General features: G+C 49.5%; 1 protein-coding gene and 1 long non-coding RNA gene across 2 annotated transcripts in view; one reads left to right on the top strand and one right to left on the bottom strand.

Moving 5' to 3' along the window:
- ALDH1A3 (aldehyde dehydrogenase 1 family member A3) overlaps window positions 1–6,715 on the bottom strand; it is a 34,551-nt gene extending 27,836 nt beyond the window's left edge. The window contains exons 1-2 of the mRNA XM_045560682.1: window positions 6,511–6,715; window positions 1,243–1,347 (exon numbers count right to left, since the gene is read on the bottom strand). Coding sequence (XP_045416638.1) covers window positions 1,243–1,347; window positions 6,511–6,609 — 204 coding nt within the window. The 5' untranslated portion in view covers window positions 6,610–6,715. The remainder of the gene's footprint in view (window positions 1–1,242; window positions 1,348–6,510) is intronic.
- Window positions 6,716–6,945: 230 nt separating this feature from the next.
- LOC123644545 lies at window positions 6,946–9,453 on the top strand. Its single transcript, XR_006737173.1, has 3 exons — window positions 6,946–7,018; window positions 8,248–8,626; window positions 9,263–9,453. It is a non-coding gene; the product is annotated as an uncharacterized LOC123644545 (long non-coding RNA).
- The last annotated feature ends 6,370 nt before the right edge of the window (window positions 9,454–15,823 follow it).

Here is a 15,823-nt window from a genome sequence, read left to right as displayed (position 1 = left end):
CCACCAAGACTGTGTGTCTCCAGAGTTTGCTTGGGGATGAGCGGAAGCTTTGGCAAGGGAGATGTTGGGATGCTGAACTCCCTGTCCCAGGCTCTGGGGTGGAGGCCAGGACCTCTCCAGCTGCAGGGGCGGGTGGCCTCTGTCTCCAGGTACTCAGAGCAGTCACCCTGACCAAGGTAAAAACCGGAGCCTGGGGCAAGGGTCTCGAATGACCCTCCTAAACACCTGTATGGGACACTTGGGAATCTTCAAGTGGGAATCCCGTTACACGTCATGCCCTCCCTCCCTTGCCTGTACATTTTCATGTGAGCTCCTCTGTCCTTTCTTTGTAAGCAGAGCTTACCATGGGATGCCACACAGAGGAGGGTCTGTACAGGTGGGACCACTGTGCATTGCACTCCTATATAAAACTCACTAGTGGGGTAAAACCCAAGCTTACTCTGCACACGTGCCCTTCCCCATCCATGGCCAACATCACCAATATACTGGCTAAGAGTGTCAGTCCAGAACCCCAGCAGCTGAGGGGAGGTTTATGTCTCCCTTCCCTCCACGGAAGAGCTTTACCTCTAACCTTTCGCCAGTGGCACTGACAGTCAAAACAGACTTTACATTCTTGAAATGTATAAAGGACACATCCAGAAGTCCCTTAGCTTCTATATCATAATACAGACCCTGCACTAGCAAACAAGGTTATAAAGACGACAGCTTCCCGCGCTCATGTTAAGTTTCTAGTAGAAAAGAAATATGGTGGCTATGTGATGTTATTCCTACCCCCACATCACTTGGACAGCATGGCTTTTTTCCTTCAAGTCTATTTTTTTAATGTGTCTCCTGCCAGAATGCTGCATTTGGTGAAACACACCAGCCGGAAATGCTTTCTGGAAAGATTCTTTAAAGCTTCCAGGTTCAAATAATTGATAAAAACCTTTCCTTCAGCCGTGTGAGGAGGATAGCTGAGGATCCTCATAGATGGAAAAACATCTATCAAAGGAGAGTGACTTTTTGCAGAGGCTCGTCGGTAATCAATCCCATCCTGGCCATGTGTCTGAGGAGCACACACCAACTCGCGCAGCAAGCCAGGCTCTACCCCGAGGGTGGGCCGGTTCTGTCTCATAGCTACGCCAAACTGCTTCCTTATCCTATGGTTATGTATAATTGAATTACTTAGAGGCCAAAAAAAAAAAAAAAACAAGAGAGAGAGAGAGAGAGAGAGAAAGAAAGAAAATAAAAAAAAGCACCCACCTTATCTCCTTCTTCCACATCACATATTTTCTCTAGAGTTGAAGGGTTATACGTGGCAAACTTTTTTCCACTCTTGGATTCATGCCATTCGTTGTTGATAAATATCTAACCAGGAAAGGAAGTGTAACGAATTAGGTTTAAATCAAAATCATATAATTTCAACATGCTACGGACCTTAGGTAACGTCTTGTCCGCCTTCCCCGCTGCCCCCCGCACCCCCTGGACGTTTTGCAGATGAGACCTGGGGGCTGGGGGAGGGGGACAGAGCACCAGGGTCATGTGATTAGCAGATCACTGGGGACAGACTCAGAATTAAACTCCAAGTTTTTGTCACAATAAAACTAAAGTCATTTAGAGTTTTGTCTAAATTGTTATTACTATTAGCAAGAACATGAATTCACAAGGAAATAGCTGAGTTAAATGGTTAAATAGAAAGTGGGAATTGGACCCTACACCCTCATAGACTTTGGGGGAAGTTTAAATAGGTTTATATATAGAAAGTCTCAAGGAATCCACCTGCGCCTGAAAGGTAAGTCAGCCCTGAGCACTCCCTTCCTTCATCCCGCTGCAACACCCAGCAAGATTGTCAAGGACGTTGCTTTATAGGAGGATCTTGCCATCTCCCTCCAGTAGATTTTAATGCCCACCAGCATACCCCATTCTCTGGATTCCCTTTAAAATGTGTATTTTCATGTTGGGTTTGAGAAAAGTCAGCATTGGAATACAAAGTTAAATATCTGAGTTAGAAAATGTCCAGGTTATATTAAGAGACATAGCAAATAACGGTTTATATGCAGGAACCCAAGAAATAACCCACAAAACTCACTTTGTTAGGAACCTCAATTATCCAGAACACAGCTAAGAATAAGAATGTTAAAAAAAAAGATGTCATGAGCAAACTAAAAAGAATGTTTAAAGTCCATCCACTGAAATGTATGTATTATTTATTGTTAGTTTACACTAAGTTCTAACTGCCTTAAAAACATCACATTAAAAGAGAGGGCTTTTGGAAAAGAACTAGGAGCAGAGGTGGCAGGCAATCTACAAAACCCCTTCTGACAGCACAAACGTCCAGCTGCCCGGTGAGAGGACAGACAACCTCCTGCTGCACCAGCTTGGGACAGTCTTATCATCACGGCCCATCATGGTATCAGAAAGTCTCCAACCGCGGAAATGGCTAACACACATTTCCATGAAATAAAATGCCATCAATAATTTCTCAGAACGGAATTAGTTCATCAGTTTCCATTTCTATACTTATATGCATATAGTATAAATAGCTTTACTTTGCTTATCTTTGAATTGTTTAAAGGAAGAGCTGCATCCCTCAAGGGATAATTTCAATTATTGTGAAACTGATTCATTTGGAACATTTGACTCCCCAGTGACAACAGACCAGAGAGGGGAGTTGTCTCCTAAGAGTGCAGCTTGGTTACGTTCTCTGTATCGGGCTTTTCTTGTATAAACCCCACAGCTAATCAGGAAGGAAGCCCAGTCTGTACCTGGGGAGGACCAAACACAGAAGGCAGGCTCTGGCTGGGCAGGTGGGCAGAGACCACCTGCCTCCAGTTTGGAATCTAGAGCTGACAGCATCCGTCTCCAGTGGGACAAGCCCATCTAGCTTCTGGAAACTCAGCGCCTTCAACGTGAGGCCAGGCCCCCAGGGAAGTGCACAAGGAAAAGGCCAGGCTACAATTACAGGTTTATTCTTCCAGCTGAAACCAAATCCAAGAGTTCACTTTTGCCATCCAGCAAGTCATCACTCGGTAACAGTGAGAAATTAATAAGTGGGGAAGAGGAGTTAAGTTAGTGCGGGGAGGAAAGTGCAGCCAGGAAGAGAGGCCCATTTGCAGAAAGATGAAATTTCGTGGGTTAGATAATAGAGACTGTCAGTGAAAATTGCTGATTCTGGGTCCTTCCTGGTATCAATTCCAAGGGGGAGGGAAAATGAGAAGGTGGCAGAAGAGAATATAAATAAGGGGCTGGAAACAGATTGCAATGATCGGATGTCTGCTATACTTCATCTCTAAGCATGCTCTTCCAAAGAAAAAATTACTTGGTTGTTCATGACATTGATCCGCAGTCCTTTCTAACCAGCAACGTTAAAAAAAAATAGACTGCTTGACTCTAACCATATTTTCCCATCACAGTGTTTCTAATTTAGCAAAATATTTTTCTTTATACCACACTAGTAAATAATCTTTTTTTTTTTAGACGAGGTCTTGCTCTGTTGCCCGGGTAGAGTGCAGTTATCATAGTTCATTGCAACCTCAAACTTGTGGGCTCAAGCGATCCTCCTGCCTCAGCCCCTCAAGTAGGCTGGGCTACAGGCCCATGCCACCATACTGGGATAAATTTTTGTATTTTTTACAGAGATGGGGTTCTTGCTATGTTGCTTAGGCTGGTGTTAAACTCCTGGCCTCCTGCCTTGGCCTCCCAAAGTACTGGGATTATAGGCATGAGCCACCACACCTGGCCCAGTAAGTAATCTTGTAAGTGGTTTCTACTGTTGATTTTCTCCCCACTAAAACAAAACAAAAATACAAATAGAAGGAAAGAGTCAGTGAATATGGCCTACTGCTTATGCTGGCTGCGTTGTTTTGAATTCCAAATCAGAGTAAAGGGTTTAGGAAGGAATTATTGCCCTTGACTTATGAATTGGTATACAAAAAAAAAAAAAAACAACCCAAACATTATAGAGGTATACAATTAAGCTACATTGAGCTGTCAACAGAATTCACATTTTACCAAAGGAACAGAGTGACATGGAGTCGGGACTGAGCTGGAAGGTGTCTCGGGCAGAGGTGAAGATGGCAATCATACAAGTGAATTCTGCTGATGACTTTCCAGTAACTTCCATTGGATGTCAGGCCACTCAGCTAAACTCAAACAGAATATGTTTTTGGAAAAGGAGATTTGGGGGAATTTTATTTTTCATAAAAGAGATAATAAAAACTGGTGTTTTAAGGAACCAGAAAACCTTGAAGAGAATCCCTGCTACTGGAAGAAATTTTTATAAGAAACAGCCCCCCTCCATTGGAAGGGGCTTCTATCCTCTGAGGTCTGTGTAGAGACCCTTGAGGGGCCCTTCCCTCTCCAGAGTCACATAGCATGACAAATGAGGGGACCTTGACAAAGTCATCCTTCTGGAAGCTAGACCACCCTTGGAAATGGCACCCTGAGGCTGGAGCTCGTGCACACAATCTCTGGTGTGCCCCCAACATGGAGAAGCACCAGGAGTCGGGTTTGAAAATAGCAGACCATTGCTGGCTGCCTAGCTCCTCCCGCCCACCCGCACAGGCCTCAGCTCTGCCTTCGTTTCTCCTGCTCCTTCCCCTGGCAGGCGCTCTCCAGCCTCTCCAGCCAAGGCTCCCTGAGCGCTGATGCCCGGGTGCCCCCCCCAGCCATGTAGGCTGCAGGGGCCCCCAACTGCTCTAGGGAGGCCTCTGTGGAGATGGGCTGGGAACAAGGACACCTCAGGCAGTGGCACTGTCCCCCACGAGTGAGGAGGGTGCAGCCTGGGGTCAGGCAGTTGGAGCCATCATCTCCTGGGAGCCCCCTCAGAATCCCGGCTCTCCAGGCCCTGCATCTACCACCTTTCTTAGTTTCAATCCTACACTCGTTCTGTTCAACTGGCAAGGAGGGTGGTACCCACCAAGACACCAGTCACTCATCGCTCTGTGGATCTTCTAAGATCCTCCTCCCCGAGGCTACATTCATACTTTTAAAGGGTCCCAAAGAATCGTAGATAAGATAAACTTTTCCTATGTGGCCAGATTGCTCTGATAGGACTCAAAAACATAGAAAGTAAAAGGGCAATAATATATTTACTTTCTGATTTCTATAGTATTACAAAGCCCTATACAGCCAACATAAAACAAAAAACCCGCCATCACCGACAGCAGCCAAGCACCATAGGGTTAGGATCTTAAAAAATTAAAATACTATTCTCACTGTTCCCAGAATTTGTGTTGGAATTTTCACTCTGAAGCTGATACTACTAGGAAAATTACATTAAAAATAATTTCCAGCATTTACAGTGACGTGTCTCTGTTGATTATAGAGCCTTCTGAAAACAGTTAATTTAAATGTCATGTGATCAGAGGCGCAGCCGACATTGGGAATTAAGTGCCAAAAGACCAAAATCTGAAGGCCACACATAATGCCCTGCGACTTTCTCTGCTTGATTAAAACTATTTGAGAAAGATAATTGCTACTTTTGAAAGTAAAATTGATGAGGGAATTTTCTAAGTGCTGTGTCAGCTGCAGTCAGGGGATATGGATTAAGTCGCAAAAACAACAAGAGCCAAAGTTGGGGAAAGTGAAGCCAATGGCTCAGGGCCTGTGCCCCTAAAGTGCCCCCTACCCAGCCCAGGGAGAGCAGAGCACCCCAAACAGCCTGGGGTGTGCTCCTTTGTGACGGGCTTCCAGACTGGGTCTCCTAGCCTTCCTCAGCCCCGGCTCAGAGGCCTCGCCATCTTCCTTTCCTCCTTTCTGCCCCAGGCAGGTTATCTCACCGCTCTGCCAACACTCTAGCCTCCCAGCCCACAGCGCAAAGAAGCAGAGAGCCCTGCACCTCTGCAGCCCAAGGGACCCCGGACACTCCGTCCTTGCCACCCGCGGCCTCCTCCCAAGGCCCAGATCTGAGACCTTCTGGGAACGCGCTCCTCTCCTTAAACTCCAGGACCTCTGGGCTCCAGGGCAGTTTCACCAGTCAGCACCTTCCTACTCCCCCTAGCTCTCCTGGCAAGCTGGGTACAAGCTAAGCACAGAAGGTGCCCGGTGCTTCTCGCGTTGCTCCACCGAGTCTCTCAACTGCAACTCTCAGAAGTGGCCCAAGCTCTCAGACTCGCTCTTGGCGTTCTCGAGCACCCTCTGATCCTCCCCAAACCAGACTCGTTCACCCCGGAAACCATGCCCAGGCGACTGCGGGGCCTCGAGTCAACGCGGCCCGCACCTCCACTGGCGTTCAAAGCGGGCGGTGCTGTGACACGTCGGGGCTGCGCCCAGCTGCAGCCTGGCACCGTGTGGGCGCTGCTCGGCCTCCCTCGCCCAGCTTCGAGGCTAACAGCTCGGAGCCCTGCCGCCTGCGAGCCAGCCCAGGATGCCCGGGGAGGGTGCGGTTTCCAGAGGGCCAGGCCAGGGCAGGGAGTCTCGGGTCTCGGGAGCGCCGAGGCCACCGGGACCCTCGCCCCCACCGCCCCGGGCCAGGCCGTTCAGCGCAAAGGCTGGCTGGCGGCCGTCGGGTGGGAGGGGCGCCCACCTCACCTTGGTGAACTTGACCTCCAGGTTGCGGATGGGGCGCGGCAGGGCAGGCGGCTTCTTGTCCGGTTGCCCGTTTTCCACGGCCCCGTTAGTGGTGGCCATGGCTCCTCCGCGCTCCCCTGCCCGACGCGCCCGAGTCTTCGGCGCACCGGCTCGGCCTGGGCGCTGCGCAGCCTGCTAGCGGGGTGACAGCTACCCGCCGCTTTATGGAGCGCCCCACGCCTCCCGCCCGAGGGGGCCGTCTAATTGGCTGCAGGACCGGAGGAAGGGAGGGCGGGCGGCGGGAGGGAGGGGAGGGGGCCGGCCCGCCTCACCCCACCCCTCCCGCCGCCCCTGCGGGAGCCGGGCCACCTCCAGCCCCACCCGAGCGCCGGCTGCGCCGCCCGCATGCTGCGGACCGGCAGGGCGACCGCGCCGTGCGCTCTCCAGCCCTGGAGGCTGCCCTTGGACGAGCTCCCCAAAGCGCCGCTGGGCCCCGGAAGTCCCAGGGCTCGGACGCCAGGCCCAGACAGTGAGTTGAGTGGCAGGGGCCGCAGCGGCCGGCTCTCTCCCCGAAGTCGGGTTCGCCCGCTGCACCTGCAGCCCCCTGGTCCCTGCGGCTCCGCGCACTCGCCCAACTTCGGCCGGCGCGCGGCGACGCTCGGGGATGCGCGCCCGCCTTGGGGCCCCTACGCCCTGCCTCGGGTTCGGTCTCAAGGCCAGGCAGCCCGCGTCGCTGCGCACGTGCCGACCTATGATCCCCGCGCCCTACCTGGCCCAAGCCCGGACAGCCGGCGTGTTCACCTTGGGCCCGCGAGGCCCAGAATTTCCCCGCAGCCCTGGGGCTTCAACGCCTGGGGCAGAAGGAGAAAGCAAAGCGTCAGGCCCTTCCAGCGCTGTGCTCCGGAGCCCCGCACCGCTGGGCCCCTGTCCTTCACAGGCGCACACCGTCCTGCAGCCCAGAGTCCTGAGGGAGTTTTCTAAGTGCTGTGTCAGCTGGAGTAGGGGGCTATGGATAAGCGGCAAAACCAAGAAGAGCCAAAGTTGGGGAAAATCAAGTCAATGGCTCACAGCCTGTGCCCCATACCCAGCCCACGGAGAGCAGCGCGCTCCAAACAGCCTGGGGTGTCTTCCCTCGGGAGGTGCTCTTAATAAATTAAAGTTCTTCTGATGGTGGAAAGGTCTTGTGTTGTTAGGGGTTGGAATGCCCAGCCGTGCCGGGACAAACGGTCAAGGGGCCCGGGAATGGGTTAGGGCTGACCAACATTGGGGAGTCTGTGGTCCATGCCAGGCTTACAAACACTGGTGAGTCCCAGAATGATGCCACCTCTGTCCTCAGCTGCTCCTGCCAATTCCTGGGTTCCTTGCATTCTCAGCCCGCCCCATGGCTCCCACTTAGGAAAACATCTGGGCAGATGTCTCATGCCAAGGCCCCTGGCTGGATGCTGAGCCCTAGAGTCTGGGTGCCAGGGCCCAGCAGGACCCACAGGGTCTATGGACAGACCCTCCCTGCACAGGGGCCAGAGACCCAAGACCAGTGGGTGCACCAAGCATTGGGGGCTGCAACTAGAGAAGCTTTCCAGACTGAACTCCTATTCCGAGACTTTATCTGGGATCCTGGATAGGTGAAATTATGTCACTTGGCCAGAGGTTAAAAAAAAAATTGAGAATTTGTAGAGGAAACTGTATTAATTAAATAATTGCTGGATTGATGGGTGGGGGCGGAATATGGTTTGGGGCTTAGAACTTTGTTCCTTTCAGGTAAGCGAGCACAGCCTGTTTGCTCAAAGGTGGACAGCCACCACTTTGCTGGCCATGAAGTCCGGAACGAAAGCCACATCACCTCAGACCCAAAGACACCAGCATGACCAGAGGCGTCTGGCCTCCGGAGCCAGTTGCAATGACACAGACTGGCTCACCTGCAGCTCCCCGGGTTGATCCCCACGTGATCCCTGGAGCCTGAGATCAGAGCGCAACACTCGGCCATAGACCTCCTCACAGCAGGCGGCTCCCGGAGAGCAGGTCACGAGGATGGGCTGAGCTCTGGGCTTGTCCAGACAGGCAGGCTCGACGTCTGCTCCCCTTGGCTTGCCACTCAGCAGGAGGGATGGGGGCAAGATGCTCTTCTCCCATTTTACAGGTGAGTTATCAGGCATGCAGATACTTGTCCCAGACATTGCTGTCAGTGCAGGAACCAAGGCCGGACTGTGTGGGATTGGGTGGTACAGGGCATGGAAGAAGGGTTTCTCTTGTATTCCTCCATCTCATTTTAAACAATGTGAGCGCCGGAGTCCCACTGTGGCCCCATGTCACTGGGGCTGCACAGGGCATAGTGAAGGTACTAAGTGCTTTACGGGTGCAAAAGTGGTGGCAGTGTCCCTACTGGCTGTGTTTTTCCTTAGGAATCAAATCTTGTTGCCCTGGCCTTACAGGTGGTGACAAAAGGGGATTGAGGAGAAGGAAGGACTCATTTTTTTTCTCACGGGGGGTTACTGGGTGTCTGGGAGGGGGGTGGGTTCCCTAAGCACCAGAAGTGGCAGAGGCCCAGCTGCTTCTGACCACGTCCCTGAACTGAATCCCTGCTGGGTACCCTTGGACTGGACACTTGAGCTCTCTGAACTTCAGTTTTCTTTTCTGCAGTCTTCTTCCCACTTTATAGTGTTTGGGGAGGCTCAAGCGTGACACAGTGCTTTCCAAACTGTAAAGTACCAGTTTAGAAAGAACATGCTGGTTCTTAAGTTTCCTATTCTTCATGGAGCCTGGTTTCTTTCAGCAGGTTTTTCTTCTTGGAAGTCAGCAAGTTTCCTTCACTTCCGTCTGGCTCGCGGGAGCTCTTCGAGTCAACAGTCCCTCTGCTGACTTCATTGTGAAAAAATATTTTTATTTTGTATTCAGCTCTGTGCTGCACCCATTGCCTGCTGCTTGACTTCTTGGAATGTCAAGTGGGCTGAGTCCCAGACATTTCATGGTGAGGGCTTGTTTGTTTGATGAACACTTAATAAAAATAAGCATGAATGAAAGACTAAGACAAAATAGAAGTTGAGTAATTTCCCCCTAAACTCAACCTAATTCCATTTTTAAACCCATAAGCATTTGTGGGTGACGTTGAGGTCTGTAGCAGATGTAATTAATGATAGTGGTGACAGTGATGGAGCCCCCACTTTGTTTTACTGTATTTTGAGTCTGGTGCCTGAGCCTCACTGAGGAGTTCCCAGGCCTGTCGAGGGCCCTTCCTGTCCCCAGAGCCCATCCAGGCCGCTCACCTCACTCCATGCCTGGGAGCTGAGGCCAAGCCCTGGGACCCAGGTGTGTGATCTATACTCAGGCTCCTTGGTGGGGGTGCTTCTTTGACGTAGGTGAGCCAGTGTGGCCCACCCCACTGGGCAGCTCTGAGGTGGGCTCTTTGGTGACTTGGGGCAAGTGACCTAACCTAAGTTTCCTTGGTTATAAAATGGGGGTGACACTTGTCCCTGAGGTGACTGCACTGTGAGCACCTCCCTGCTGGTATCAATGCAGTAGATTCCATGTTTCATGTGAATCGCCCAGTGACTTGACCCAAACTTGACTTGAATAGAGAGAGAACTACGTACCTTTCAGCCTCACTATAAATTAAGCTCTGTCAAGCCTGCTCTGCACGGTAACATCATTCTGTCCTCAGGGAACACGCAGACAAATCTGTGTCCCTGCGAGTTTCCTCCAGTGATGATACCAGAGGCAGGAGCACCCCGGGCTGGAGAAAGATGAGCTGGTCGACACCCAGCCAAGGCGAAGAGAAAGGAGCTACCGCACTGACCACAAGGTGCTTTCCATGGCTTTCTCTCCGGCCCTGCTGGTCCTTTCTGGCCCTGAGGTAAGGTCTTCCACATACTATACTCGTTTGAGGTAAATCAGACTTAGACCAGGCAGAAGCAAATTAGAAAACTAATTACGTAAAAGCAAAGAGGATACCTCGCAATATTTGTGGGTCAGGCCTTGATTAGGCCTCACACGTACATACACACAGCCTGACAGTTCACAGTGGCTGGAACTTTCCCCTTGGTCTATCTTCCAGTGGTTGAGAGTCATGACAAGGCCAGCAGAGAGCATGGTGGATAGGGTAGAGATAGCTGGTTGGCCGCCCAATTATTTTCTTTCTTGCCAATAGAACCCCATATTATTGAGGGCAGCAATGTGCTTTGATAAAACATATTTCCCAGCCTCTCTTACAGACTGGGCTGGTTAAAGAGATATAAGACAAAGTTTGATTGGGGCTTCCAAAGAAGCTTTTTACATGGGGCTAAGTCAGCTGAGAGGCTCTTCATTCCTGCTGCCTGGAGCACAGACATGAGGACTGGGTCTCCAGCAGCCATCTTGCAAACATAATGTAATTCTGCCATGGAGGTTACATGGTAAGGATGTTGGAACAGACACATAGAAAGAGTTCAGGTCCCTGGCTGGGCGTGGTGGCTCACGCCTGTAATCCTAGCCCTCTGGGAGGCCGAGGCAGGTGGATCGATCGAGGTCAGGAGTTCGAGACCAGCCTGAGCAAGACCCCGTCTCTACTAAAAATAGAAATAAATTATCTGAACAACTAAAAAAATATATAGAGAAAAAATCAGCAGGGCATGGTGGCGCATGCCTGTAGTCCCAGCTACTCGGGAGGCTGAGGCAGTAGGATCGCTTAAGCCCGGGAGTTTGAGGTTTGCTGTGAGCTAGGCTGATGCCACGGCACTCACTCTAGCCCGGGCAACAAAGTGAGACTCTGTCTCAAAAAAAAAAAAAAAAGAAAGAGTTCAGGTCCCTGATGACTTTGGAACCAGCCTTTTCAGGCCTAAATTTTCTTTCTTTCTTTTTTATGTGAGCAAAGGGTAAATCCTGGTATTATGAAAGCCTGCCATTTTGGTTTTCTATTATATGTAGCTGAACTTAATCCTGAGCAATATAGCTGGCTGTTGGCCATCACTATGACAAGAAAAGCAAACTTCTAAACTGAAATGGAATTATCATGTCATTTTTGTATAAAAGAGCAGCACATTTAAAAAATCCTTATCACCATCTCACCATCTCTGCTATTTTGTCCTTAATCAAATGTCCTAGGCATGCTGTGCTCAGGTGTATAATAAATTTTTTTTAATGACAAAAACTAATCCTAGGGTGGAATAAATGAAGCTACCTCATTTATTCTTCAAAGCTTTAATTGCCTAAATTGGATGGTGATGTCCTGCTAGGGAAGAGAATCTCTGTGGTATAAAAGCCCCCGTGGAGGTGGGAGGGTAGCCTGCCATCCTGTGGTGCCCATGAGTGTTAATTGTGCCCTCAAATCTACTGAGGAAGGTGGCAGCACTCAGGAGCTGATGTGACTATACAGGTCCCCAGGCCACCCAGACCTGGAAGATGCTTGGCCAGGCCAATGTTCTATCCAGGCAGCAAAAAGGTAGATTCTTGGTTTAGAAGTATAGAAAATGTCACTCCACATAATCACTACAGGTCACTCATAATGTTCCACACTTCTCGGCACCATCACCAGACATTCTCAGTGACATGAGAAGTTGTGTGCAAACTTTCCAAACCTCTTTAGAATTCAAGGATTCTGAATTTTGAACCAAGCTTGTATCTTTCTGGGGTTTGAGTTCAATTTACTCCAGACAAAACACACTTCCTGGTTAAAAGGAAAATCGTTTAAGAGGGCTTATACAAGAAAGGGTTCAGGAAGATTCTTGGACACAAAGTGGCTCTCACTAAACAATTGTGCTGAGTTAAGCCTAAGTGAATCAGAAACATACATATTAAATTTCCCTTGAAATTCACATGGGTATAAAATTGTCGGGAAAGGGGGCTTAGCAAAATGCATTTTGCCAAACCTGAAATGTTTGAAAAATAATTTGAGTGTGTTAGGGTTTGGCTAATCACTCGTGGGTTCATCTACCCTAGCCCCACAGTGACAAGACTTTCTCCCTGCTCTTCAGCTGGGGCCCCTTCCCTGTAAAGGAGCATCAGTTACCAAAGACCCTTCCCTTGGATCTTTGCCATTATTTGAATCCTGGGGTGGAGATCAGGGTAGGGGATGGAAAGGTTGTTAAAGTCTGTGTTCTCATGAGATTGCCTAGGGATCCTCTTGTAGTTGTGTCTTTATGGTATGAGAGTTACTCAGGCCGCACTCTTGAGGTTCCCCTGTAATCAGAGAGTCTCTATAAAGCACATCATGTCCTTTCATATGTTTAGGCATAGCAGACAGGAAGCCTATTTATGTATATTTTCATCTAATTTTTTCATATGGCTTTATGGTGATCCTAAAACCTCCACTCCACCTGCAGAGGAATGGATTAATTAGTGACTTGTAGCATTTTCAAATTTATAATGTTTTTCATTATTAAGTATGTCTTCAAAGATTCAGTTTGCATTATACTATGTAATATAATATAATATGATATACATAATAGGTATTGTTGCAAACATAATTTATCAATTAAGAGAAAATGGATTGGATATGGTGTATTTTCCATCAGTGATAGTAAATAAGCATAAATATTAGGAGCAAAACAGAGATTATAGGCTTTACGTGGCTTAAGTGTGCAGCTCATAGATTCCATGGGTACTTTGGCTGTTAGGAATTTTGGCCCATCTTTTGTCCCAGGAAGTACCAAGCGTTTGCACCTGTTCACACGGTCCTGCAATTCCACTGCACTTCTTCTGTTGGCCACTAGATGTCATGATACCAAATTGAGTAAGAAGGTGCCGCTAAAGTTTGTTCTACCGTGAGAAGCAGGCATTTCCAAACTTGTAAATAAATGGCAGTGCAAAACTTGTTGACGGTCGAGTGCTCAAAACTTCATTTGTATCTTAGACACAATGCTAGATCTGGTGATTAGTGCCCAGGCTAGCCCACAAAAGCCCGCTCACTTCTTCATGAGCCTAAGATGTGTTCCTGTCTGTTTGAGATCAGACAGATGTGGGTGCCACTCTCAGACCAGGCAGAACTTGGGCTTGGCACCGATCTTTTTCAGCCTTCACCTCCTCTTTTGAAAACTAGAGTAACAGATCCTGCCCAGAGAGGGGGTCATGGGGATTAGCGAGAGTGCAGGTGTGACATGCCAAGCACATTTGCAATAAGACAGCCAAGATGTCGCAGCTTCCTGAGTCTTGATGAGGCCGACAGGAAGCACCACCCAGTGCCCTGTCCTGCCTGTCCTCTGCTCTCAGGCATCACCCCCACCTGGCTGCTCTGTTGGGCCCTGGGTGCCCACCTGATCCTCATCCCTTCCCTCCCACAGGCAAGACAACCAAGGACTCTCTAATGGAAATTTGCCAAGATTGCAATTTGGTCTCAGATTCCTTCTCTGTAAGAAGGAGATGATGGTATCTGCTTCATGGGATGAGAAAACCAGCTGAGATCACTGATGTGACAGGGCCAGTCCCTGCCTGGTACACAGTGGATGCTGTTTATGTCACCTGAGACTCTCTTGCTTGGGAGACAGACTTCCATCAGCCCTGGCCAAAAAACCTCCAACAGCGTGGGCAGGTTCTCAACCTTTCTAGAACCTTCTTCCTGGTCTTTTTTCTGCTTGATGCCACAGGTGGCTTTCAGTGGCTCCAAATCCCCAGGGACAGAGACCCTTCTTTTGCTGATGCCAGGCCCCACTCCCCCAGTGCACATCCACCTCACTTATATTTACGTTTCACCTCTACATTGCAGGCACTTTCTGGGCTTCTTCCAGAAATCTTTCTGGCTTTGGGCTTCTGAAAGCCCAACTTGTTTCTCCCTCTCCTGTTGCATTAGCCATGTGTCAGGGCTGATTCTTCTCTGTCTTTTTAGTTTCTTCCCCAGGCTGCCTTGGTTGGGCACTTGCAGCAAGCACTGTGTAGAGAAGGATGCTGACTCATCATCAGAGTGTCTTGATTGATTAGCTATGTCTGCCATGGGCACAGGATGCAGGCAGGCCCTACAAGCCAGCCTTCTCACACGGCAACCTGCGCAGGAGTCACCTGGGATCTTGTTAACCGGCAGGTTTGATTCACAGGTCTGATATGGGGCTCAAGATTCTGCCCTTGTAACAAGCTATAAACAAGTACCTAAGAAGTGCCCTCTCTAAATTGGCAGCATCAGCATCTCCTGGGAGCTTGTTAGAAATGCAGATTCTCAGACCCTGCCCTGGACCTGCTGATATGGAATCTGTAGGTTGATAAAAGCTCCACCTGAGAGCATCAAATGCACATGATGGTGTGGGAAGGGCTGCCAGGCTCGGGTCGGGCTTATACCTGGCCCCTCATGGAAAGCATCCCCCACCCCACCACTGCCCACATTGTCAGGATGGCTGAAATGAGTCCTTTCTTTCTAGTTCTCTGTTTATTTTCAGAGTAGAGATGACATCATGTTCCACCTTGAACCCAAGGAAAGTCCAATACCCATCCTAGCCAAGATCCCAACTGCCTGCACTCTTTGGAGGCTCCTTACAGCTATTCCCAAGGGAGTGGCTTTGCAGAATTTTAATCAACACAGTTTTACAAGATCAAAGTCTAGAAACACCAGGGCAGTACTACTGAGGAGAGGTTATACTTTCATGACATTGAATACAAGTTGTTCTTTATACTGATCTTAAATTCCGGGGTCTGAGCAAGGCAGGCTTCCTGGGCTGGGGAAGGAATGTGGGCGTCAGTGCACTGCGGGAGTCAGGCCCTGTGCCCATGGGAGGGACTGAGATGGCTCTTACCAGGCCGAGAGCACCACTTTGGGACATGAGACGCTGGGGGCAACAAGGCACGACAAGGTGTTTCCCCAGGGTGGCTGAGGTGGGCAATCGAAGGGATGAGTGCAGACAGTGGACAGTTGAATCAGGCAGTGGGAAGGCAGAACCAGGAGACAGAACCAAGCCTCAGGCCTGAGGGGCAAAGTGAGGTCAGGGCGGGGCATCCACGTGGGCTCAGAGCAGCTGCCCTGACTCAAGCTGAGTGGTTTGAGATGAAGGCTGTGGGCGGGCCAGCAGCTGTGGCTGTCCCAGCCCTGCCCTGCAGTGAGTGGCTCAGGCTCCTGTGTGACAGCATTGACTGTAGGTGTTGTGCATATTCCAACTCATGGGGTAGCTACATTATAATACACATATGATTTTATAAACATATGATTACATAGATTTTATGGATAGTTTATTAGTAGGTCTGAAGTGAATGCATATAGATTAATAGTCTTTCCAGAGCAAATTATAATTTGTATTTATTTGTGTAGTCATGCATTTGACATTGGTTTTCTTTGCTAGGCTGAACTCCCATTCATGTTATGAACTGAGAGACGTTAAGTAACCAGTTCCAGTCACCTCGGCTCCAGCACTTGTCTCTAACACCTGGGGTACCTGGGGGAAGTCTCTAA

This window comes from Lemur catta, chromosome 9, assembly GCF_020740605.2.
Source record: "Lemur catta isolate mLemCat1 chromosome 9, mLemCat1.pri, whole genome shotgun sequence".
Classification (NCBI taxonomy): domain Eukaryota; kingdom Metazoa; phylum Chordata; class Mammalia; order Primates; family Lemuridae; genus Lemur; species Lemur catta.
Note: the sequence above shows the minus strand (reverse complement) of the source record. Positions and strands in the feature narration are given on the sequence as shown.